Raw genomic sequence first — 25,951 nt, forward strand, 5'->3', positions numbered from 1 at the left:
CTCGGTGGGCGGAGGCCCCCCCCTCTCCCTGGGGTTTGGCCCGGCCTTTTGTTGCCTTTAATCCAAGCACTCTCTATTGAAAAGCATGAGGGGGTGCCTGGCTGAGATTAGCCCGCCAGCCCTTGTGTGTGCTTGAGTTTCTCACAGACTGCCTCCATACTCTTGGAAATAACACAGTTATCCCACATCCTCAAGGTGGCTGACAAGAATGACAAGTAAGACCACTGCTGGGCAATCTCAGACCTTAACATGACAAAATGACCTCAGCATTCCCCAAAGGCTACTGCTACATACTCCGTATGAGACAAGGATGGTTGTTTTGTAATTTAGTCACTTTTTATAGGCCTTATGACCGTTATTAGATTACATTTGCTTTATCGACACAACCATATAGGCTCTGTTTTGTATAAGCTTACATATAATACATGTGTAAAGATTCCATATCCTATTTTTATGAATCTGGTGTTTTTTCCTTATTTCACAGGCGTGTTATCGCAGCCGAGAAATAACATACAACTGATTTAAGTTGCTTCTTTAAAAACAAAGACAAGTGTCTCATTTGTGGAAGCACTACATCCGACCATGCATACCGTACTGCATAACCTTAATATTACACTCAAGTTTAATGTTATAACAGGTTCGACTGGCCTTTTTTGATAAAAGGTAAACAAGAACCTTTTGTCTGCTTGTTACATAGGTCCATATGTAAAGGAAAACTACAGGTTGTAATGTTACAACTGTTCGCATGCTTCCTTTCTTCCTTTGTTTAATTTAGGCTCTCATTACCACGTGGTGGTAACAGATTGTTTGAACTGGAGAGAAAAGCCATTCGTAGCTAATTAAGCAGCCATTCCAGGCTCTATTCACAGGCAGAGGACCGAGGAGCACAGGCATTTGTCAGCGCTTGACCCCGCGTGGTATTGATTGACAACGCTGCTCCGTGAATGACAGGCTCGACGCTTCTGGGCCAATGGGAAGCCGGCGAGTAAGTGCGCCGCGCTGCCATTGGACGAAAGGCCTTAAAGCCGCAGAGGAGTCCCACGTGGGGCAGAGTTGAACCTTCAAAACAAGGCGTCGAGGCTGCGCGCAGACATGGCTGATGTTCATATCAGACAAAGGCAATCATCTCTTCTCTCCCCCGCAGTGTGACTATTACACAGATGCTGATAGGTTGGCGCACGGATGTTGTTGTGCAAAAATCACGAGATATTTAAGACTGAAATGTCGAGTCGGCCCCGTGGCATTAATTGTGTGGATATCGTCGATCGATTGGTCATTATTGTGTCTTTCTCAGTGTGTGTGTGTGTGTGTGTGTGTTGGGGGGGATTTAACCCACGCGCTTCTGATTTGGGCCGTTACTCCCGATGTTTCACAGTAACATCGCTTCTTATTTTATAACTATGTTTTACACACAAGCCCCCGTGTCGCCCCACCGTTCCCTTGTACGGTGATAACAATGCAAGAAGGGTTGTTGCACCGCACCTCCCTCCCCGTCCCGCTCGTGGTGGTCTCACCCAAAAAATTCATCAACTTTATTTGGGCGGTAAAAAAAAAAACAAAAAAAAAAACGCGGATGTGGAATTTGTGTTGTCTCTGTCAAATTTCGATACCAACGTCGGCACATCAGTGCCTCCTGTTGTTGTTGTACATGGTGGGACGGACGGATGATGCCTTGTGGATCCGCGGGATGATGTCATGTATCGCTGCACCCCACGTGGGGCCCGTCGCTCTCCGATAGGCAGATGTGGTCTTATTCCTTCCGAGTAATCCGATTGGACAGATAGACGCTTTCACGGCAGTTCAGCCCTGCTGCCTGTGTGTGGCAACCGGGGTAAACTGGACAACTGGGGGGAAATGCGAGATTGTGGAGAGTACCATGTTACGCTTTTAAAGAATCTCCAACCTCTTCGAGTCGGAAGACAGATTTTGGAAGCATATATATATTTTTTCTTCTTCATTTTGGGATTAACCGAGCTACAAAAGGTGCACACATTCCTCGGAGGTTTCGCGGCGGAAGAATAAAGTAGTTTTAATCGAGACCCGACCGCACCAAATTTTCTCCCAACTGCTCCCCCAGTCTGGCTGGGTGCGCTCCGGAGAGAGAGAGAGGATGCTGGTAGAGATCCGCGTCCACCACGCTTACATTAGGAGGGATTAAGCGCATGAATTATAGCCTACTCTGTGTTTTCTTCAGGAACAAAAGTCGGACCGACGGTTAGGACGCACGCACGGGTATGTATTATTAAGCGGAGCTGTTGATTCATTTTTGTCTGTTTTTTTTGGGGCGTACGTACGCGCTCACCAGCGCGAGCGTTTGCGTCGCTTTCCGCGGAGTCGGACAGGAGGTAAAAGCCCGCCTGGAGACGTCCGAGAGCCGGGCTTTGGTTGACGAACATCAGCCAAGATTAGAGTCTCAAACAAACGAATTTCACGCGAGCGTTTAAATTTTTGACGGATTAATTCGAGCGCGGTTATTTCCCCATGTTGTGTTTTTATCAGTTTAAATTGTAAATCGAGATATAAATATTTGTTATAATAGTATATCGCTTGACCACTGACCGAATAAGGTCACCAAGAAGACAGAAGCGCAGGACTACAGTGCTGCTGTGTTACATGGCTCTGACTGCCTCTAACTGGAATTAGTTTGTTGTTCTGACTACTTATTAGCAAACAACGTGCACTGTATTGTGTTGTTGTTGTGTTTTTTTCTTTTCTTCTAAAGATTAAACCGCGTCATTTTTCAACACAGTGGTTTTCACGACCTCCCCTGCCTGCCCCCCCACCCCTGCCTGCTGAGACCGGTGTGCCTGTGAGCACATTTCAACCATTTTGCCAAAGGACCTGTACACTGGAGAGATAAACAAAGGATACATTTCAAGATGTATCCACAAGGCCGACATCCGGTAAGAAGCGCTTCCTCTATATACTTACTACAGCTTCCATATTTATCTGACAACACTGATGTTGACATATTTCCTGACTGTGCTGATTCCCTTGTGAAATGTGCCCTGCAAAGCGTTTTCCACCCTTAATGCAGCTCATCAAATCTATATGGTTATATCATAATGCATTCATGCTACACCAGAATATGCACTTAGTGGTAAATGGATGCAGATGGTTTGCATGCCTGGAGATATTTACTCAGCCATACACTAACATATGATATGACTCTGCTGAATATGGGGACAGGTGGTGGTTTGAATTCATTTTGAGATTAGATTTCATTTTCAGTTTGAAGGCCTATTCATGTTGTGTTATTAGCTTCTGGAGGTGTGAAGTAGACCGCCTCTCTGGTGTGGTAATGTCTTGCTTTCTGCAGAGGAGATATTATCTTCAAAGTAGTCTAATGTGAGACCTATTCTTCTCCCTTCAGCAGCACAGTGCAGAAAAAGAAGAATACAACTTTCTTGTGTGACTGGACTGATGTGATTTTTCTTTTTCTTTTTCTCAACCCGTTTTTCAGGCTCCACATCAGCCCGGTCAGCCTGGCTTCAAATTCACCGTAGCCGAGTCTTGTGACAGGATTAAAGATGAATTTCAGTTCCTGCAAGCCCAGTATCACAGGTAATGATTACAGAGCATATCACCAAAGTACTCTCTATTCAATAATTAAGGAATGAAAAAAGACAGCAGTTTAAACAAAACAAAACCTCTGATGTTAAGTGGTTAAGTGTGAGTGAGTTATTGAAATTATAGAGATGCCTGAAATTGAAACCTTGTCTTCTATTTCAGTCTTAAGGTGGAGTACGACAAACTGGCCAATGAGAAGACAGAGATGCAGCGCCACTATGTCATGGTAAGATAATGTTACAATAGGGAGCAATTATGGTTCCAAATTGCACGGCTTGTTGAAGATCTAGTTGGGGTGGAGCAAGACAGGCTATTGTGATCACCTGTGTGGTGGTTAGGGCGGGTTGAATGTCAGGTACAGGCCTGTGAAAGGCCCCAGGGGTTTGCTGTAGCTGGTTGTTACGGAGGCGCTCTTCCTGACAGGCAGGCAGCAGTGGGCTGAGGCTCCATTATAGTGTGGCCCTGATCTCCAAGGGTCGACTGCAGCGTTGCCCTCTGTGTGTGCTGATCTGATTATTCTCCTAGGAGACACCACGCTCAGACATATGCACGGCCATAAATTAGGTGTGAGCTGATGGTTAGGGCCAGAGTGGTGGGTGGGAAACATGCACCACGGCAAACAAAATGGAGGACATGGAACCTGCTGCAGTTTCTTTTTGTACCAAGTTACCATCCTTTTATAAAAACACGGGCGTGCTTATGACGCAGGAATTTAGCTCAGACGTGACGCAATCAGGAGATTGTTCTGTACCAGTGTACTCTGTTGTCCCAGGTAAACACACCGGGGATGACTTAAACCAATACATGCAGGCTTAAGTTAAACATTCTTTTCACAGGAAAACAACATGTCAGCCTGACAGGGAGGAGGTTAGGTAAACATGTAGGGAAGTATCCCACAGCCAGCACCGGGTGTCAGGTTACTCTACGGCTGTAAGGCTCTGATCTCAGACAGAATGGCTCTCTTGTTTGAGAGTAATTTTCGAAGAAGCTAATGGACTGAATAATGCATTGGCCTCATCAAATAGACGCTGACTGGAAAGCCATTTCTGCCCTGACTGCCACTTGTGGGCTCCACGGATTACATTTCAGCCAGACGGACTGACCTGGCTTGAAATATCAAGAGTGTTGAGCAATCGTGTTACGCTAAGTAAATAGATATCCTGGAGATCTGAGGGTTTAAGATGGTGATCAATAAATCTAACCCTATCTTTGCTGTGCCTGCACTATAAACAACAATATATAGATTTATTGGCTTTTTTTTGCTGTTTGCTGCTCAAAGAACTCCATTTTTTTCTGATCTTAGTTTATCACCTTTACCAGCCGAAGCTGCATTGTATTTTCAATCATAAATGATTACAACCTTGTGATAATGTAATTATTGTTCTGATCAAGGAACATTTATATTTGTGGCTATATGCAGTATGTAAGTGACATTGAAATGATCAAACAAAAGCGACTTCTCAAAGAACTTTAAAGTAATTGTGTATCTATATATTAAATGTTGGCACAACTTGATTGTAAATGTGACTTTTCTTGGCATCATTAATCACAATGAACTCTTTGCTTTCGTTTCAGTATTATGAGATGTCCTACGGGCTGAACATAGAGATGCACAAACAGGTATGTACCTTCATGTTCCTCATCTTTTTCAGCTCAGTGGCTTTCCACAATGTCAGGGGATGTCAGACACAGGAGGAGCGCTGTGAACTGAACTGAGCATTGGTAATGGGCTGTAAACAGAAAGATCTATTGCACACAAACAAGGCAATACGATTGGAAACTTGTAGCACCACTTATACAATTGCTGTGGTCCTTTTTTTTTAAAGAAACGCCAGTGGTGTAAAGCCTGGATTTGTTGCAGCCTTTTGATGAGATTAAAGGTAGACCTTGGCAGGCTCGGCCTTTGACTGAATGATTTAAGAGAGAGGATAAGTGATGGCTCAGTATTTCTTTTTAAGATGAACAGTAATTAAAGGAGAGGGCCAAAAGTCCTTTAATTACGTATTGTGCCCTTATCTTATCAAAAGATTCAATCATGTATTGCTCCCTAGATCAGTCCAATGATGCTTGCAGAGATAAAGATTGAATGAATGAGTAATCCGGAGATTCCCATGAATGCTGCTCCGAAACCAGTGAGGCTGTCCCCTCTCCTGCGACAGCCTAGCCTGGTTAATGACAGCGTTGGAAGCACGGCGGATTGGTGTGCTAGGGTGATCCATCAGTGTTTGAGCCGTGTGTCACACTGCCACATGTCTGTCAGGGCTCGGGCCGCTCTGATAGCTTCTGTCAGGCACTTATCGCCGACCAGAGGAAAAGGAGGGGGATGGGAGCCGGAAGACAAGTTGGAGAATAGAGCTGGGGGAGGGGCAACAGCCCAGCTCTGTGTAAACAGGTTAATCGACTGATCCATTTTAGCGCCTGACTTTTATCAGGAACCTCTACAGAGCTGATGGAAGCGCCTGAATAATTCATCAGTGGGGCCCTAACCTGCTGAACGGCGTGTTTGTGAGCAAACAGTGTGGGCCCCGTCCATGCTGCTCCCCCAGCTTACAGCTCAGCCAGGGGAGGAGGAGAAGATGGGGAGTGGTTTACAGGCAGGGTTGGGATGGATTATTGGATGCACATAGGCATTTTATTTTCCTGCCAGGAGATTTATTCCATAGTGAGGAAATCCATTCCTCTAACTGTGCCTTTTTCATTACCGTGCAGGGACATAATTCAGATTTCAGAACACACACCGGCACAGCTCGGATGGACTGATGTGGCAGTGTTATCTGATCCCTCTCTATCAGCCATGACAGTATGTAGCTGCAAACAGCTAATTTCTGCTCTGTGTTGTCAGCCAGTAATTACCTTCATCTGGCACTTGTTTCCAAGAGCTGCTTGGGGGTTTGGGGTTTTGGGTGTTGGTGAGGCTCAATCAGATTTGGCTGTTACCTGTGGTCGTAACACAGACATGAGACACATGGCTGCGGGAATCATTTGCTAAGTAGCAAACTATCTGCCGTAGCGTGAGCCAAAACAAACTTGGTCAGCCTGTGGACTGTCTGCAGTGTTCATACAAAAGAGGCGTGCAGTGAAAAATGGTGGGAGAAACTGTGGCTCTCCAAGCCGTAAATGCTCCCATATCCCCAATCGGTCATGTGGGACTTGACTGGAGGGAAGTAATTCCAGGGTGTGAACTGTTGGATGTCAGGTCCACTTCTATTAACAGAAAGTTATCGTGTTTTAAGATGAGGCTCGATGAAGAAGGTTAGGATTTTATGATTTTTGTCTTGGAATACGTTTCTTGTTTTATGATCACAGCTGCCCTTTAGCCAAGACCTGGCTCACTGCTGCCGCTGACAAGTCTAATCATCGTAATCTCATGCATCCATTCAGGCCGGCTGTTGGCCTTACTCAATTACCTAATCAATACAAATAACTTAAAATGCCGATTAGAAATGTATTCTGAACTTTCTTCACTTTAACAAAGGCTCTGGGGCTTTGTGTAACATCTCAAGTTAGTGGAAACGTGTCATTTTCTGGCTTATATGAGCTAATAGGGAAGTGCTAGTCTAATTATCTTCCTGCTAGAAAACTTCAGTCACCTTGCTTTCATCTTGGACAAACTGGAGGCCCTCTAAATCTGACTAGTCAAGTATTGTTTATAGATGGATCATGTGACCAGGGCCAACAGTAGTTTTCCCTCTGTATTTAATACTCATCAGTGTCTCAAATCCATTTTCGCGCTGCTGATAGCAACAGGCGAATACCTTTCTGCACACCATTGACAAGCCAGCCTGAGAGTGCACTTAAAGTGGTGCTACACAGGTCCGAGTACCTGTAATTGTGTAGCAGCAGCGCAAAGCTGGTCTCTCAAGGGCCGAGCTGTCATCTACTTAAAGTGACAACAGCCCTGTTTTTATCTGCCGGCAGACAAAAAAAAAAAAGTCCTCCCAGCACTGCACTGTATCTATTCTGGCAACAGTGGTGAGATGAGTTGATGCATTTTCCATGTATTTGCATGTTGTACTGTGAGAGTGTGGAGGCTGCCAGTTGTTTAGGGCACAGTGGATCAGCCACCTCCTGACCTCTCCCAGCCAGCTGTCACCATGACACTAAGCTACAGAGGAATGGACTGTGCGCTCAAGGCCTTTTCACAAATCCTGTCAAATGTTCGACTGCTATTGACATGGCTTATCTCAACAAACATGGATTATACAGGCTCTGTAGCTTTTCAACCATTTCTGAGGGCGTTCTTGAGCCTTTGCTAGAGCACTTACGGCATTGCATTAATACTAATGCCGATAAAACCTTTATCTAACCCTCCCGTTGCTTTATTGGTTGTAGGTCACATGTATTGTGTACCAGAGGAGTTCAGTGTCTTTCTTGTCAGCAGACAGTAATCAAGTTATAATCAGTGTCGTCTTATAAACTGTTGTACTTTCTGTGACATGTGCTGCCATATATTTGCTTCACATTATTGCCTCTGATCCCTGGCTGTACTTTGTCTCATCTGATATTTCATCTTCAGCTTGTTTGTCCTGCTGGCTGGCCCGGCTAAGTGGCTATCCATGTTGCAGCTTGGGTCAGCAGGTCTCGTTCTGTTGGACATTACTCTCCAATCTCTCTGGCTCAGCTCAGAGGTAATACGTCTGGCTGCCAAAACTGCCTGGCATTTCTGCCATGTGTAATAAATAAGCTGACGCTCTGCAAAGTACATTGTGTGTGCCGCTCCAAATGAAAAATCTGAGAAAATCCCTGCGATGTGTTTGTGTTCCGCAGTGGCCTTGGGTTGAACTGCAGCTCGTAAATTCCATAGATGATGTGGCTTTGGCACTGTTATTTTTCTGCTCCCAGCGCAGAGCTTGAACCTGAGAGTCTCATCTCCCATTGCTGGAAGAAGAAGGAGGCAGAACAAGCCGGCTGTGCAGTATTTCTTACAGGGGAGGGGGTATATCACCACCACTGTGAACACCTCCTCCCATTGCTCTTTTTATCCACCGTTCATTTGCTACGTTCATGTGATCGACAGGCTGAAAATTCAATTTAATGACCTGCCTCCAAGCACATAATATGATTTTAAAGCCTGTTACGGTCAAGCAGAGGTGCCATTTGCATAATGATCCCAGCAAGATAGGGCTGCAGCCGTTGCCATGGCAGTTGGTAGACAAGCAGAAGAATGGAGGCAGGGCTCTGTGGATGGATGGGAGGTTGGGAGGTTGAGAGGTTGGGAGGGTGGTGGACCGGGCAGCTGATTGCAGAGAGAAATGGCCTATGCTTCAATCCTGGAACGGCAGAGCTCTAGCATGCACTACACTCCTATTGCTTACAGGCTGTTAGTTATCTTCTAATGGTATTGATCATAGATTTGAGGTGCGTTACCCTTGAGGTCATGATGGTTTGTAATCTTTGCTCAAACTACAGTTATAACCCTTTTAATGTAAGTTGCCGACAGTGTCACATGTAGGTAAACAGGGCAGTCTGGTTTGTGGGCCTCATTTCCTGGGGTGTGGTTGTGTGGTTCGTCTCTGAGGTTAACTGCAGGACAGCAGAGTTGCAGATGAGGGGAAGGAGGGCAGAGCGAGAGAGGATCCTCTCAACACAGCAGCACTCTGCCTGCTCATATCCGTTTAGCATGGAGTGCACTCTCAGCACAGCTGTGCTCCATCCCCTTGGGCTCTCCTAATGTTTTAAATATTTCAAATGTCAATATCACGCTGTTTAGAGGATGTTGAGTCAAGCAGTTCTGATTGCCGCAGTAATTGACTTAATCGGTGTAAACATTAAAGGCGGGGTTATATGAAGTCACTGTCTGTTCCGTACTTAACCGTCATTTTGCTCCTCTTTTGTTTTTCAGACGGAGATTGCCAAGCGGCTTAACGCAATTTTAGCTCAAATTATGCCTTTCCTGTCACAAGAGGTGAGTTTTAAATGTTGCGCTCCAACAGTTTAAGTTCAGTACTAAAGTAAAGTTGCTTATTGTTGTCTGGTTTCTAAAGATACTACTTAAAAAATACATAATTTGAGGTTCAGCAATTTTGAGTAATGTGTGTGGTGTTTGCCCTCACTTTTTTAAAATTGCAGCAGCACTATGAAAATTAAGTGTGAAATTCACAGATAAGTGAGTGTGGGTGTGTGATAGATGTTGGCGTGCCCTAATTATCTTTTGTAAATGTCTTCCCACAGCACCAGCAGCAGGTTGCTCAGGCAGTGGAGCGGGCTAAGCAGGTGACTATGACTGAGCTGAATGCTATCATCGGGGTACGTGGACTTCCCAATCTGCCGCTCACCGTGTGTACCCCTTTTTATTCCTTTATTTGACCTGCATATATGATGATCATTAGCTATGAATACTTTTCCATGTGAATGTCTTCTTCATGCACCAAGTAGTCTGAACTGTGTGATACACCTGCTCTAATCCAATGTGTTTATATTTGTTTTGTTGTCCTATTTGGTTTTATATTCTTTACCAACGTATTTAAACTATATATAACAAGCGTAGCGCTCAAGATCTGGTCTGTTGCTCCAGCTTTGGCCTCGGCGGCATCTTCACTGCCTTGTTGTGTGTTTATAAATGCAAGCTTGAGAGCTCTTGAGATCCCCTTCGCAGCTTGTATTGCTTTAATTGGCTAAGGTTTTAACGAGGAGCCTCATCCCTCACTGCTGACCTGGATAGCTGTGGGAATTAAAAGGCTGAGGGTGAGCAGAACAGAGCCAGCGCTGCAAGCTAACTGAGGCAGTGTAGACAGCAGTCAGCCATCACAGCAGCTCTGTTTGCACACCGCAGCACTGAGCTGTAATGTATGGTGTTCATCACTGCTTCAAAACACCATCTGCTCCTCATTGATCAGCTGTACTCACCCTGCCCTCCTAAAACAGAAGTGATTGGTGTCACCCTCAATACAAAGCGCAGGCTATCTGTGGTCTTATTACTACAGTTGAATCTTGCAGAGTCTTTAGCATGCATAAGAGGCTGGCCCAAAAGGCTGACTTGATAACTGGAGACACACATTGGAATTCAATTAATGCCCCCCTGGTGACCTTTTTGTTCCTGGATAATTGCTCCCTAGGATTTGTCTGACTAGGTGTCTTTAGGTGATGGAGTGCTTCTAGTTTTTTATCAGTTGGACTGAAGCCCATGCTTTATTACAGTTTCACCAAAACAGAGCAGCTGCAAGCCGCAGTTGTTTCTAAGGAACTGATTTGATTTGTGGCTCCTTCCTGTGTATGGGATTTTCACATTTAGAACAATAACATGCTGGAATAGTTATGTGCTTTTGTGGCTCTGTTGCTCTTTGGCTATAATAAAAAGTTGGTGTCTTTTTCAAAGTCTACATTTGAGAAAATATTGGACGGGCACATTCATTGTTTAAGTGTATGGTCCCATTTGGCATCCGGACTATTTTATGAACAGTCAGGTGTTCACACAAGTCACAGCGGTTGCTCATGTCAGAGGAGGTGGAAATGTAGCTACTGTATGTTTTACGAATACCTTCCCATTAGTTATTCATTGAGGAGAAGCTCTGTAGGCATGCCAAAATCCTCATGCATATTGTAAAGCAATGTGGGGGGAAAGAGCGTGCCAGGCAGACAGGCAGCATCCAGGAGCCAGCTGCATACTTTATTGATGGGACTCGGGGCCATTAATAGGATGCAACTAGGGCAGCTGCTTGCGTTGAGATGAACCTGACTGGTGGCGGCTTCTATTTGATTAGAAAACACAACAAATATTGATCTTCAGCCCTAGAAGTAGTTCAGATAAGCCCACCTGTCTCCGACTGGCCACCTGGATTAACCCACACAATTACTTTGTTTTTAAAAGGAAATTCAAGTAAAATATATATTTATTTTGTCTGTAACATCATTCAATGCCATACATAATATTGGAGAGAGAGCTCACAGCTGTAGCGCTGACTGTTTTCTGTCCTTCTTTTCAGCAGCAGCAGGCTGCCTACCCGGCTCTCATGGTCAGTGGCATCCACACATATCTGTATGTGCCATCCTGTTGTTAATTGACTTGGTGTGTGCACACATCTGGGCTTGAACGGCTTGTGCATGCTGCATGGCACTTTTTCTGTCCAAGTGCTATGCGTTTCACTGTAGTTGGTGTAGATGGTACACTAGAGACCACTGTAATACATTTGCTCAATTTTGCCTGTGTGTGTGTTTTCTGTAGCCCCGCTCGGTCTGAGGAAAAAAGGGCAAAGAGTAGGTCTTTATCTTGGAATATTAAATTAGTGGAAATAGGCCAGACTCCTTTCTTTATTTATTATTGTCTTCATTTATGGACCTCTAATGAGGGCTCTTGCTGATCAACCATGCATATTACCCATCAGTGCCTCATTAAACACAATGAGCGAGGATGGCTCTCCCCTGCCAATGAACTGGCTCCTTAATTTCCCTCATGGACACAATATTCTCTCTCTCTCTCTCTTTCTCTATCTCCCCCTCTCGCTCTCTCACACACACACATTTTGTAATTGGAATGACCTCTGCCCTATGGAGCAAAGGATAAGGTTGCAAGTTAAAAACCTCACCAATTTCCAATCTAGTCTTCTCTACCTTCAGGGCAGTAAGTTAGAAGCAATTAAAAAGACCCTCCAGATAGGATTTTTAAGGACATGTTTTAGAAATGGGTGCCCTTTTGTAAGACCTACGACTGAATATCTGTTTTAAAAAGTAAATTTAAGAGCAAGTTCCTACTGAGTTAATGTATTTTTAACTATGTGAGAGGCCCGTTCACCAGAGTGATTGTGTTGTACCAACTTCCCAGTCATTACTAAGTGCCTAATATTCCTGAAATGGCCATAAATGGTCGCTGATTGAAGTCAGTCTTGTAAAAGAGAGGAGGTGCGCGCTGTTACAGCAGCTGAATTATTCAACTGGCTCGTAGACGGGTAATAAATTGCTGATGTTTTTATTGGTGTCTCAGCTAAGTATTATTTAACCTTGCTTTAAACTGCTTACTTCCATGCTGAGTGCCTTTTTAACTCCCATCCATTTCCCTGTGCCTTTCAAATATTGATGGTGAATATTGGAGGGTTGACTGAGTGCCAGCATGGGACCCCTGGTCCTGGCTCCAACAGCAGCTTTCCAGACGCACATACACAAACACACACTCAAATACTTGGAGTGAGAGAGAAAGAGTGCCAGCTTCTCTCAGTGTTCCCTCAGTCTCTTAAAGTATGAGAGTGCAAATGATTCATGTTCTGTTAATCCAGGAACATGAATATGAAAGGAGTAAATAGACGCTGGTTGTGTTTTTGAAGAGTTTAAAAAGCAGGTAGTTGTTTAGCCCACAGGCTGACAGATTCCTACACAGCTTTGTGTTCCTTAAGAGGATTGCTCAACTCACTGATGGCATCGTGGTGCTGCAGTATGAAATGCGCTAGTTTACCTGGAAATCATTCCTCTGCATTAAGCTTTGAACGAATCCAACTTTGCTTTGCTGTCTGTCGCTAATGTAGATACTTGTTTTCCTCCTCTTTACTTCAACTCATCATGCACTACTAACGCTGTGCGATTGAGTGTCTCCAGCCCTGCAACTCATGCATTAGACGTGTTGAGCAGTTGATCGTTCGTAACTTCTACTCTCCTCAGCACAGATCTAGGGCTTATGCCACCCTGGCCTGGTATGGAAATAGCACTAAGGGGGATTGCTGTCAGATCCTGACAGTAATAGCTGTGTGAATGCGCTAATTTCATCCGGGGTTTAACTGATCAGCCTCATGTTTAGCGTGTGGTTTCTGCTTGCTTCCTCCCTCCGACCCACTCGCTGTTTTTCTGTCTGTCTACTTACAGCAGCAGCAGCTCCAGGCACAGCACCTCTCCCATGCTGCTCACGGGCCTCCGGTCCAGATGCCACCTCACCCTTCAGGCCTCCAGCCGCCTGGCATCCCCCCTGTGCCAGGTGCCGGATCAGGCCTGCTGGCGCTAGGTGCCCTGGGCAGCCAAGCCCACCTCCCAGTGAAGGATGAGAAGAACCACCACGATCTCGAACACAGAGGTGAGGCATTAAACTGGCATATTTCTCTCCAATTTAGAATTGCTTCTGAACCAGTTTATTTCGAAGAATTCAAATGTATATTTATTTTAAACATTATTGCATAGATGTTAAACTGGGAAAACACAATTTAGTCCTTCTTACTCTCGAGAGGGGAATCTCAGGGCCCTTAGGTGAGGAGCACATCCTGTCTGTTCACATTCTGTCTGGGTAATGAGCTGGTACATTCCCAGCCCATGACTGCAGAAGCTATTCAACAGCTCCAACACACGTTGATAAGAGGGGCCATGTGCCCTGCAGCTGATTCTCACACGTTCAGCCAGAAGCATCTATTATGATATGCTAACTGACATGTTTTTCTCTTTGCTCCACTTGGTTTCCTCATCGCCTCTGCTGCCACTGTGATGTCTGTGATACAGAGAACACGGTGAGTGTCCAAACCAGCAACTGTTTTTGTTACAGAGCTTGTTGAGTTGTATTATTCATCACACTTTCATCTACACTGCAAATGTCAAGTAGAAATTCCTACCAACAGCATGCTACCACTGATTTCATGCACTGTTGTAATCTGCTTTCAATAAAATAATTAATTGGAAATGAGGCTTGGAATATAAATCCTGTGTGTTTAATCCAGAAGGGAAGTGACTGGTATCATGCTGGAGAGATTAGAAGCCTTGTAATTTCATCACAATTAAAGAAAGACTTTGACTTCCCCTTCTTAAAGGATTTATTTGATCCCTTCTACTGTCTCCCTTGTTTACCAGCTCACTCTCTTCCTTGGCATGTGATGAATATTTATGAACACAAATGGAGAGCTGTTTTGTTTTCTTTTTATCCACCCCGTCTGGTGGACCTGCTAAAGCGTTTTATTGGAATGGCTGCAATCTCTGATGGCTTGTGATGTGCCTGTGAGATTGTGTTTCTGTAGGCTGAGCTGGCTGAATGGGTGCAGTCATGTCTGAAGAAATGGAACTCCTGGGGCGATTAGCAGGCCTGTTTAGTTTCTGTGCTCTTGTCCCAGGTCATCTGATAGCAGAGTGGTGACTTTGGTTAATGAGTCACGCTAAGCATCTCTTTAAAGGTCAGCCATTATGCAGCCAGTGGCCCTTTGCCCAGACTGCTAGTCCATCGGCCATTGTTCAATTCTCCTGGCTACCACCGACTTAGTCCGTGTTGTTGCTTTGGTCTTCAGAAGAAGGGACGGAGGGAATCACGAGAACTTGGCAGTTTACAGGCAAATGGCAAACTTCTGTGAAAGCTGCTGGACACCGGCCTAGTTCCTCCCATTCGGTTGCCGTTTGGAGTGAGCTGTCCCAGCTTGTGTGGGCAGGCAGGCTCCATGAAGAAGCACCAGTCAGTCCCACGCTGCCGTGCCCACTGGCAGGATATAGATTCTCTTTCTTTATCGGAGCTCAAAGCCTGAGCTGACATGCTGCCCAAACGCGCTGCGGCAATCAATGCCCACAACATACAGCTTCTCTCTCTCTCTCTCTCTTTCTCTCTCTCACGCTTAGCCTGACTGACTCCGGAGAAAAGGCCCTCTGTTCAGCCACAACACACTGCTCATGTCCCTGTGAGGCTGTTTGTTGTCCAGTTATGAGGAGGAGGGAGCCCAGCTCAGAAAACAAGACCTCCTCCTTTCAGTTCAGATAACAGCCCATTCTGTTGTTTGGCCAAGGACGGGTTTGTGTGTGAGATTGGCCTTGGCTGGTGTCAGGGTACTGCTTGGAGCTGGCCTACAGCTGCATTTTAAGAGTCTGCAGCATCCCTAGTTGTGTGAATGGGGCATTTTTAGTGTTTGGGTTGGCACAGTGTGTTCTTTGTGAATTTGTAACGGATGAATGACTCGCTGCTCTCTTCTACAATGAAAGATGAAATGGTTGTAAAGTATGTTTGGTTTTCTCTTTGCAGAATAACTCGGTCTCCCCCTCCGAAAGCTTACGCACATCCAGTGAGAAGCACCGCGGCTCCTCTGACTACAGTTTGGACTCTAAGAAACGCAAAGTGGAGGAAAAGGACAGTTTGAGCAGATATGTAAGTTATTAAAGGAATTGTTGACCTTCCCCCTGTAGCCCGAGACGTATTTCACTGAAAAAAATGATTTGTCAAGGTGACTAATTTTTCAATTATCTTTACAGGACAGTGACGGAGAGAAAAGTGATGACCTGGTGGTAGACGTATCTAATGAGGTGAGCAGAGCAGCAAGCAATTGTAAAGGCATATTGACATGTACCAAGACAAAGCTGTTGCATAAATGTAAATCTATTGTTGTGTTTCTCCAGGACCCTGCCACTCCGCGAGCAAGCCCCGTCCACTCGCCTCCTGAAAATGGCATTGATAAGCCCCGCCCTCCAAAAAAAGACACACCCAACAGCCCTGCATCAGTGGCATCCTCTGGGAGCACCCCATCATCCAAGGCCAAGGAGCTAAGTCATGTAAGACACCAAGAGTTACGAACAAACTAGGACAGAAAGGGTTTAAATGAGAGTTGCAGAGAGACGAAAGGGATATGTGCAAATAAATCTAGGACGTTTTCTGCAGTGGATTAAGAATGGCTGTCGGTGCTTTAAGTGCATGACTAAACGTCAGGGATAATATTGTCCCGCATCAGGATCAGTCAGGTCTTCTCTGTTAATAGCTCAATGTATTTAACTCCTCCAGGATTTTTTCCCCTCTGCCTCACTAAAAGATTAGAGCCAAAGCAGTAAGGGGATAAAAACGGCCCCATCTCCATTGTGACCATAATAGGTTTTAGAATAAATAGCAGTTTATGGCTCTGCAGGACTATGAGGGTTGTCAGAATTAGATTGGATTAAGTTCAGTTTGCTCTCAAATTGTCAATCTGCACAGTGCTTGGCTCAGGATTGTGAATTTACTTGCTCTCGTTCCCGCGACAGAATGACAAATCTTCCACGCCTGGCCTCAAGTCCAACACCCCCACCCCCCGCAACGATGCCCCCACCCCTGGCACCAGCTCAACCCCCGGGCTCAGACCCATCCTGGGCAAACCACCAGGCATGGAGGCTTTAGGTTCGTACCACTCTCTTTCCTCGCAAGCAACTGAGATTATTTTGTTTTCATCCTCCCAATGTACTGTTATGTAACCAATATCCTCCTCCTGTCTTTGTCTGTAGCAGCACCAGCTTTGCGTACCCCTCTGTCCATCGCTGGCTCCTACCCTACCCCCTTTGCCATGATGGGCCATCATGAAATGAATGGAGGCCTCACCAGTCCTGGTGTGTACGCTGGTCTGCACATCTCCCCTCAGATGAGCGCTGCAGCAGCTGCAGCCTATGGACGCTCCCCCATGGTAACATTCATTGCACATGTTTAAAATAGTAGTTTGACACTGGATAAAAAGATCAAAAGCTTTCTGTATCCGTCTGTAAAAGGTTTCCTGTGGAGTTTTAGACCTCTAGTAGCGCATATAAACTGTATCTATGATTAGGTCCCTGTTTTGTTTATTTCATGCCTTTTTTCTTTTTTAACTTTTGGACAGAGCCAGGCTAGCTGTTTCCCCGTTTCTATTATTTATGCTAAGCTAATATAACAAGCTTCTGGCTGTAGCTTCACTGACAAATATGAGCGTGGTACCAATCTTCTCATTTAACTCTGGGCAAGAAGGCAAATAAGCATATTTCCCAAAATGTCTAACTATCCATTTTGAAAAAACACCATTAGGATTTTTCTGCAATCACTGGTCAGTAACATTTGTTATTCAAAGGTTTCCATCTTGTCATTTTTCAGGGTTTTGATCCTCACCACATGCGAGCTCCAGGCCTCCCAGCCAGCCTCACATCAATTTCGGGTGGCAAACCGTAAGTGTCTCACCAAATGTGATTTTTTTTTTTTTTTTTTTTTTTAAAAGAAAAAGAAAGCAGTGACATAAAACACTAACCCGTGTATTTTCCATCAGGGCTTACTCCTTCCACGTCAGTGCAGACGGTCAGATGCAGCCCGTGCCCTTCCCGCCTGACGCACTGATTGGTCCGGGTATTCCACGCCACGCCCGTCAGATCAACACGCTGAGCCATGGCGAGGTGGTTTGCGCTGTTACCATTAGCAACCCCACACGTCATGTCTACACTGGTGGCAAAGGCTGTGTCAAAATCTGGGACATCAGCCAACCTGGCAGCAAGAGTCCCGTGTCCCAACTGGACTGTCTGGTGAGCACGGCTGCTGATTCACGTTATGCTCATCAACAACTTTTTTTGACACCTAGTTCTGTTTGTGTAGTTGTTTCAAAAAGTAATGAACTGTATACACAACCTCATTCAATTCACAATGGAATCATTCTTTGTTATACATGAGGATGACGACAGGTACACATCCCACAGACAGTCTACTGCAAATTCATTGGTACACAAATGCAGCTGAGGCTTTCACTCAATGTCTGTGTAAAATATAAGAAAGCACTTTTAGCAACAACCAAAAAAGAAGATGATTTAAAAAAATATGAAAATCACACATTTTCAAATAAATGATGTATGAAATATGAACATCACAACATACATGTGTAAATTAAAGCAGAGTATTTTTGAGAATACCCGTAGGCTGGTTTATTATGACCGAAGGATTTTCATCCTCTTTCCCACCGACTAGCTCCACTGACCTGAACATATATTGATTCGCTTTGTCCTCTGTGCAACAGAACAGGGATAACTACATCCGCTCCTGTAAGCTGCTGCCTGATGGCCGCACATTGATTGTTGGAGGCGAGGCCAGCACATTGACCATCTGGGATCTGGCCTCTCCGACGCCCCGCATCAAGGCAGAGCTCACCTCCTCGGCCCCGGCATGCTACGCCTTGGCCATCAGCCCTGACGCCAAAGTCTGCTTCTCCTGCTGCAGTGACGGAAACATTGCCGTTTGGGACCTGCACAACCAGACTCTCGTCAGGTTAGAAGAAAACACTTATTAACACTGTGTGGGCTATGGCCCCACAACATGAGTGCTGTTGTATGAGCAATTTTAGAAGGGGATGTCAATAACTGTTTGTATGCTTTCTGACTTTGATTGCAGGCAGTTTCAGGGTCACACGGATGGTGCTAGCTGTATTGACATATCCCATGATGGCACTAAGCTTTGGACAGGTGGTCTTGACAACACTGTGCGCTCCTGGGATCTGAGGGAGGGTCGGCAGCTGCAGCAGCATGACTTCACTTCACAGGTACAACCTTGTAAAATAGAAGAGATGGATACCATACGCACACATCCACAGCCTTACTGTGGAGGGCAGTTTCCCTTCAGCCCCAGAACTGTCAGTAATTACTGTTCTGTCCAATTTCCAGATCTTCTCTTTGGGCTACTGTCCAACTGGAGAGTGGCTTGCTGTGGGCATGGAGAGCAGCAATGTGGAGGTGCTCCACCACTCAAAGCCTGACAAGTACCAGCTCCACCTGCACGAGAGCTGTGTCCTCTCCCTCAAGTTTGCCTACTGTGGTATGAACACACACATAACATGAGGGAGAGATAATGCTGACTGTGCTAGCCTGCAAAAGGGCCTTAGCCTGTCTAGCTGTATGTAGTGCTACAACTACAGTTCCCTTTGTATAGTCTGAATGCCTGTTGTGTTTTGAAGGTTACTTGATAACTCTCCATTTTTATTCCACTTCTTAGTCCAAGGAGGCCTGATTGTACTGATTTTTTTTCTTCTTCTTTTGCAGGTAAATGGTTCGTAAGCACTGGGAAGGACAATCTGTTGAATGCTTGGAGGACTCCTTATGGCGCCAGCATATTCCAGGTATGCAGATCAATACACTCTGTCTGCAGCCAGTCCAAAAGTATGCACAGTTGTCTCTTAGAGGAAGGGCAAAGCGACCGCTGTCTGACAGGACACTCCTATCAGTGAAAACTGAACCTGAATTATTGACCCGACAAAGAAGTCTTTTTGAGGGGCATCAGGCCAGAACTTGATGTCATTGCAATCTAATCTTGCCCCATAGTCAGCTAATCTTCTCCACTTAACTTTAAATGTAGATGAGAATGTAAACTGCCTCCAGGACTAACATGTTTTTTTTTTTTTTTTTTTTTTATCTTCTTCAGTCCAAGGAATCCTCATCTGTCCTAAGCTGTGACATCTCGATAGACGACAAGTATATTGTGACCGGCTCTGGTGACAAGAAGGCCACTGTATATGAAGTGATCTACTAGAACAGACTGCTTTGGCTCGGAGCATGCTCATGCTCAGGAACAGTAGACTCTTCCTCCATCCACCTTCCCTCAGACAGACCGCATGGATGTTGCCTGCAGCCCCGGAGTGGATGTGCAGGACGTTTGGCAGTGCCAGACCGAAGTGGACGTTGGTGCTGTTGTGGCCGTGGGCGCTGTGACCTTCGGCTCTGCCCTTCCTCACTCATATGACTAACACTTGTACAGCAAGTGCAGTTCCCCAAGGCACTCAGAAGAAAATAATGTCTTGCTGTTTTATTGTTTGTTGGATATTTTCTTTTTTTATTCGTCCTTTTTAATGTGGAGATAAAGTTCCATGACACAACTAGAAGCGGCGCTTCGCTCTGGAGCTTCTCCTTGGAGGTCCTGTGAAAAGTGTACATAATGGAGTAATAAAAGGCCTTTTATAGATTTATATTTTGGTGTCCAGTTACGCTTGTGATGGTTCTTTCTCGTGCTCTCCGTGATTTTCTGTCCCCTCTAGGGATGGAAATTAGATTAGGACTTTGTAAGAGGATATTCTATTTCAGTTTTTTTTTTTTTTTTTCCTTCCTCTGCTTTTTTCATGTTCTTTGTCCAGAATGACCTTTTTGGAAATCTAATTTGGATTTTTTTTCTCCCTGACAACGGCATTTTTCTCCGCTATTTGCTGTAATACAGACGTTTGTTCCATGGATTTTAGCAGTGGTGGATTCCGCAAAGGACACTTTTTTTCAGACTGGAAGAGGAGAAAAATCATGGTTTCCAGTTACGTCTACCCTTTGGCCCTGGTCAGCAGAAATTCCACTTTATAATAAAGACCCATCACTGAACACTGGCTGCTTTCAGTGACATTCAATGGATAACAAGAAGCAGCTGTGACTTGAGTTCAGTCTGTTGACTCGACTAGTGTATGAATCTTAATTTATCCACTCAGCAAAGTTTAGTCATCAGGCTAAGGGTTAATTATTGCCTCTCTTTGACTCTGTGACTGATGTGCAGGACTTACATGGTTACTCATAAAGGTGGGAGGCAAAGCCATTACCACATTTGACATTTTGGGTATGCGCTGTTTGCTTTCTTCAGTATTTCCTAATGTCCGACTACAATCTTCTTATAGACAGGAATGGTCTCTGCATAAACACACTGTGTAGCATACACGTGTCATCGTCCCTAAGGATTGTACAGTTGACAGTTGTTGATAAATCAATAAACTGTTTTTATATAAAGAAAATCCTCTTGGCTGAATTTCTATAGTGCTGGTGCCTTACTTCTGTTGCACCTTTTTTAAAGGAATCATTTTATTTTTTGGCGGAGAAACAAACATATTTGCTTTCCTACCGAGAGTTAGATGAGAAGATTGGCACTACTCCCATGGCTCGTGTTAAGTAAATTTGAAGAAGACATGAAGATTGAAACCAGGGGGAAAACAGCTGGACCTAGGGAACACAATCTGCAACTCTAAACTCTAAGGCTTTATAGTTTATTTGAATCAACAATGGCACAGTGATGAAAAGACTCCAGAAAGCTTATGGCCAAGAAATTGTCCAGCATTGTCCAACCATGTGTTGTTTTTACATTTTGATTTTTTTGATTAAACAAACAATGTATAAATTGTTAACTAGTGAGCGTTAGAGATGTTTGTAGCCAGACTTTGGACAGCGACAGTCTGGCTGGTCCTCCCTGTTTTACGTTGAATGCTAAACTAAGCTAACTGGCTACTAGCTGTTGCGTCATGTTTACCATACATGAGCCGCTGGAATAGAATCAATCTTCTCATCTGACTCTCGGCATGAAGACAACAGAGCTCATTTCACAAAGTGTCAAACTATTCCTTTAATTATATAATTAATATTTGCTGGGACAGGGAGTGTAAACCATCTGAAGTGGCGATTGACTGTCCCAGGAACTGAGGGGAAATACACTGCATGAACTTACATGCTGGATGTCTCCTGGGTTGACTGTAAACCAGAAATGTGTCCTCAAAGTGTTCATTGCCTTGTGTGCTGCTACTGATGGCTCTCCCTTGCTCTAGTCGGCATCTAATGTAGATACAGACTTACTCCTTGACAGTAAATGGCTGTAAATGCATTCAGATAGGACTTGACAACTGTCTCAGGAGAACCGCAGACATGAGAGGAAGGCAGTCTGGTTGCTGTTTGAGAAGCTGCTTGGGAACTCTGGCAAAGGCTTTAACCCAACAAAGTACTGACTTGTTGCAGCTTTCAAAGTCCCAGTGTATTGTAACTGTGGTCACTGTCAGCCACCATCTTTTTCAGCGTTGTATCTATCTATGGTGACAGCACTGAAACCGCACAGCCGTCTCGGAGTGATACAATGAGGCAGAGCTTTTTTGCAGTGCCACTTCAGAAATATGACGCAAACACTGCTCTTAAGTTCTCTTGAGTAGTCTTTTGGTAGTTGAGTTCTTTTGGACTGGATGAGGTGAATGGCCCGCTCCTTCCACTCCAGAGCAAGGCTCTTCTAGGACTCTGTGCGTGAAGCTCTGAGCCCTTCATATGGCTGCCTCTTCAGAGATGTTGTTGTTAGATTATAAAAGCAGGGCCGGATGCTTTCAGGATGGAGCCAGCCGCCGTGCTTCGCTCTCACGGGCTCATTTGTTAAAAGCTATAGTCTTTCTTTTCCCACATTGCTGAAGTGTGTACTTCCTGCATGCATTTGTAGCTTAAGCTCTTTGCTCAAGTAGAATTGTATTCCTCACTTGATCAAACAGTGGAATATCTGCAGATGAAAGGTTGTACCTCTGAGTACCTATTGCTGGACACTGAGGGGGTCATTGTCTCGCCTTCCGCTGATCTACCTCTCAATGAAGGGCTTTCAGCAGGTTCTCATGCGAAAGCCCATGCTGCCTTGTTCTATTTAGAGGAGGACTACACTGCAGACGAAGAACTAGAGTGGCCTAAGTGTTTTACAGCAGCTCTAAACATAAGAACATAGTTACATTCTCTACTTCTGCTTGGATTGTTAGAGCCAAGACTCAAAGACCATACAGAAAATCAAGGGGGTCTGGTCGGCCAATATGTGGGCTTGCACATGCAAAGAACTGTGACTGTTTTTTGTTGTTACCAGGCATTGATCACAGTCCACCAGAATTCTGGCTGGTTCTTTTGGCTTGCTTTCTGCCCTCCCCCATCCATCACACAGAGAATCATTTTGTTTTTTGTTGTTTCTTTTTTCCTCACAGCGAGGGACTGGCACCGTGCTGAAATGCAGAATAATAATCCCCTAATCACCTGAGTATTGCCAGTCCTGGGTTTTATCTGCAATGGATGTCAAAGCCCCCAGTGCCTAGTGATTACAACATTTGATCTGGGTAATAATGTCTTCACTGTTGCCCTGCCTAGGGCCCGAAGGCAGTGCAGCTCTAATCCACAGTGCATTCTAGTGGAATCGCATTACACAAAGACCACCAGGGTTCTCCTCTAGAGAAGGGGGGGGGGGGGTTAAAGGAGGAGGTTGCCATGGAAACAAGCTTCTCTCCCTCTCTCTCTGTGCATCTCCCTCTCTCTCTCACACACACACATACTCTCTCTCTCTCTCTCTCTCTCTCTCTCTCTCTCTCTCTCTCTCTCTCTCTCTCTCCTGGGATAGATAAGCAAAGGACAGGTTCTATGTTTACTTTCCATGGCCCCTCCAATCCCCGAGCAGGCTGAGCCCTGATAACACAAGGCCTGTACAGCCACCGACCACTGACAGCTGATAAGCACCCCAGCAGAGCAGAGCAGTCATCACCCTCCGACCAGGATGAACAAACCTGCGAGACCCGGATTCATTTGGATTAGGCTGGATTGCTGCTGCTTTTGCTGCCGCTGCTGTGTTCAGACTACTGATGTTCACAGGACTTTCTACATGAGAACTTGATGTTGCTCTTCACCCCGTGGAGTCTCAGAGCTTAGTCAGAGGACATGGGCACAGTAATGGACTGGATGCTATTTTAGATATTGAGGTCAAGAGACTGCCTGCACTGGGCAGGTTTGTGTCCCTGCAGCTGGAGGGCCGCGAAGATGGAAAAACATAATTCTACCTGATGTGTCCTGAGGAGCAGGTGACCACACATTATCAGTATGTTATTTCACCATCTTCTCATTCCTGCCCTTTTTGCAATGGCTGTTTTCCACTGGAACGCTAGTCGGAACATTCCTTTGTATTTGTTCCAAGTGTCCACTAAAAACTCTAATTCAATACCTGGAGTAATTAGATTTGTATGATACTAATGCCCTGAGAAGGAACCAACATGCTCTTTGATGTTGAGATCAAGACAACTACAAGTACTTCTTTATTATGTGCATTATGCTAACATGGTAATTATATTTCCACACACATTCTTTGAGTCAGGCACAGCTGGAGGTGTATAGCAACATGACTAATTACAGAGGAAATAGTGGTATTGAGCTAAAGTGGTGAGAGCTGGATTTCCCTTTGGCCCAGTCTTCTGCCTGTGTTTACTTGTACGATTTTTAATTTAATTTTATAAATCTGATTAACAGCTTGAGCACATACTCTGAATTAAAAGAGGGGGATTGTCCACTTAATATTAAAGGCTTGTAGGCCTATATTTAGCAGTTAAGTCGTTAATAGATTTATCTCAGTTAGTGTCAATAATTATTGTCTCTGTTGATTCAACACCATGGAATAAATACAGTCTCGGACCAATACATCACTTACTGCACATCCAAAACTGCATCGGGCCTCCTGTCTGTTGTTCTCTCTGGGCCTGTTGAATACGATGGGATAGCCATGTTTTATCTTTATGTTCAGTGAATGTAATGCACTACAGTGATACTCAACACTGTACGTGTTAAAGTAATGCAAGAGATACAGGACATATTTATGGAATATTATGTAGTTCCCTTTACCTTTATGGATGAATTAAGGAAAAAACATGCAACCATCAGTGTCTACAGTACATATTAATAGGGCTGGGCAATAATTAAATATGCTAATCTATCATCTTTCAATGATATACCGTGACGAAATCATATATCAAGATATTGTGAAACACAATTATGTCTTCTAAATGTATAATAACAAACACATTTCTCAGAAAATCTGACTATTTTGTCAGTGCTATTATTTGTAAAGTATTTAATTCACACGAGTATTCTAAACCTTTTTGTTATTTCATATAGACTACCATAACATACCATTGTTTTATGGACGTGTTGATGCCTTCTCTGCCGTGAAGAGTTGTCACTATCGGGATCCATGGCGGCTGCCATTCATTGAAGATAACCTCTGTGCTCCAAAGGAAACCTGGCAGCAGCCACCTTTGAAGCCCTCAGTCTGTGAGGGGTTGATATCAGTTGAAGTGACAGCAGCTCCTGATACATCTTAAACGTGAAGAACTGAAAGTGTCCGGACTCGTATCAAATCAACAATCAAATCAAGTTCAGGTTAACTCAGTTAGCTCACTTGAATGAGCTGTAAAAGCAAGTCTCTGAAGGGAAACCCTTGTGACAGATTTTTTTTTGTGTCTAGTTTAGGTTCTCAGGCAGTTTAGACCAGTGTGTTGATGAAAATAATGTGGTTCAACAGTTTTACCGACTTTCACAGAACTGATTTTCTAAATTGTAGTAATGATGTCATCACAATCCCATACACGCGTGTACTTTTTCAAACTAAAATAATGTGCCCTGATTATCTGTTGTCATGATACATCGATATTAAAAGTTATCCATGTACTGGTAGACTACTTTGAATAATTTGAATTGAAGAATCATTAATTAGTATATACTTCAGGGCACATATCCTAATTATAGTTTCACAGGAGTTGCTGAGTTGGAAGTCGAGCCTTGTTTTGTTGTATCCAGCACGGTGGATTGACTAGTGTGAGGGAAAGGTCATATTTTTGCCTATTATCGGGGCAATGTAACTGTCTCATATAGGAGACAGTTACATGCACCATCTCACACTCTCCCTGCTCTTGTCTCAGTATTGCTGCTGTGCACTGTAGTCATCACTGGAGAGATGCAGAGAGCAGCCGGCACTCTAAAGGCGTATACATTCATCACAAGATTGTCCACCGTTGTCTCTTGGCTTTTTGGAAAGCTCTTACACATGTAAGTAGTGAAGTAGCTGCACGATCTCTGTGCTGGAGAGCTCCGCCCTGTTCAAATACTACTTGAAGCTCAAGTGTTATTCTCTGCCACAAAGTGATACACCTACTTGGCCTCATTTTGTGAAGGATTTTTTTTTCTATCTTGACCACTATTATATAAAATC

The 25,951-nt window shown here is 44.5% G+C and overlaps 1 protein-coding gene across 1 annotated transcript; it reads left to right on the forward strand.

Annotated features, from left to right (window-relative positions):
• The first annotated feature begins 2,847 nt into the window (after window positions 1-2,847).
• On the forward strand, window positions 2,848-20,890 carry tle3a (TLE family member 3, transcriptional corepressor a). Its single transcript, XM_079223978.1, has 20 exons — window positions 2,848-2,903; window positions 3,464-3,564; window positions 3,733-3,796; window positions 5,146-5,190; window positions 9,413-9,475; window positions 9,742-9,846; window positions 11,496-11,522; window positions 13,357-13,561; window positions 15,447-15,592; window positions 15,697-15,747; window positions 15,841-15,993; window positions 16,456-16,588; window positions 16,693-16,868; window positions 17,306-17,376; window positions 17,475-17,724; window positions 18,210-18,457; window positions 18,581-18,728; window positions 18,850-19,000; window positions 19,225-19,301; window positions 19,604-20,890. The coding sequence occupies exons 1-20, from the start codon at window positions 2,880-2,882 to the stop codon at window positions 19,709-19,711; spliced, it is 2,346 nt and encodes a 781-aa protein (XP_079080104.1). The 5' UTR covers window positions 2,848-2,879; the 3' UTR covers window positions 19,712-20,890.
• Window positions 20,891-25,951: the final 5,061 nt, after the last annotated feature.

This window comes from Taurulus bubalis (assembly GCF_910589615.1).
Source record: "Taurulus bubalis genome assembly, chromosome: 9".
In the NCBI taxonomy this organism is placed as follows: domain Eukaryota; kingdom Metazoa; phylum Chordata; class Actinopteri; order Perciformes; family Cottidae; genus Taurulus; species Taurulus bubalis.

What these genes read in the sequence shown, in the direction of transcription:
- tle3a (XM_079223978.1), top strand. Translation starts at nt 2,880, where the DNA reads ATGTATCCACAAGGCCGACATCCG. An exon ending in ATCCACAAGGCCGACATCCG is followed by an intron (nt 2,904 to 3,463) that starts GTAAGAAGCGCT and finishes CCCGTTTTTCAG; the next exon opens with GCTCCACATCAGCCCGGTCA. An exon ending in CCACGATCTCGAACACAGAG is followed by an intron (nt 13,562 to 15,446) that starts GTGAGGCATTAA and finishes ATGGTTGTAAAG; the next exon opens with TATGTTTGGTTTTCTCTTTG.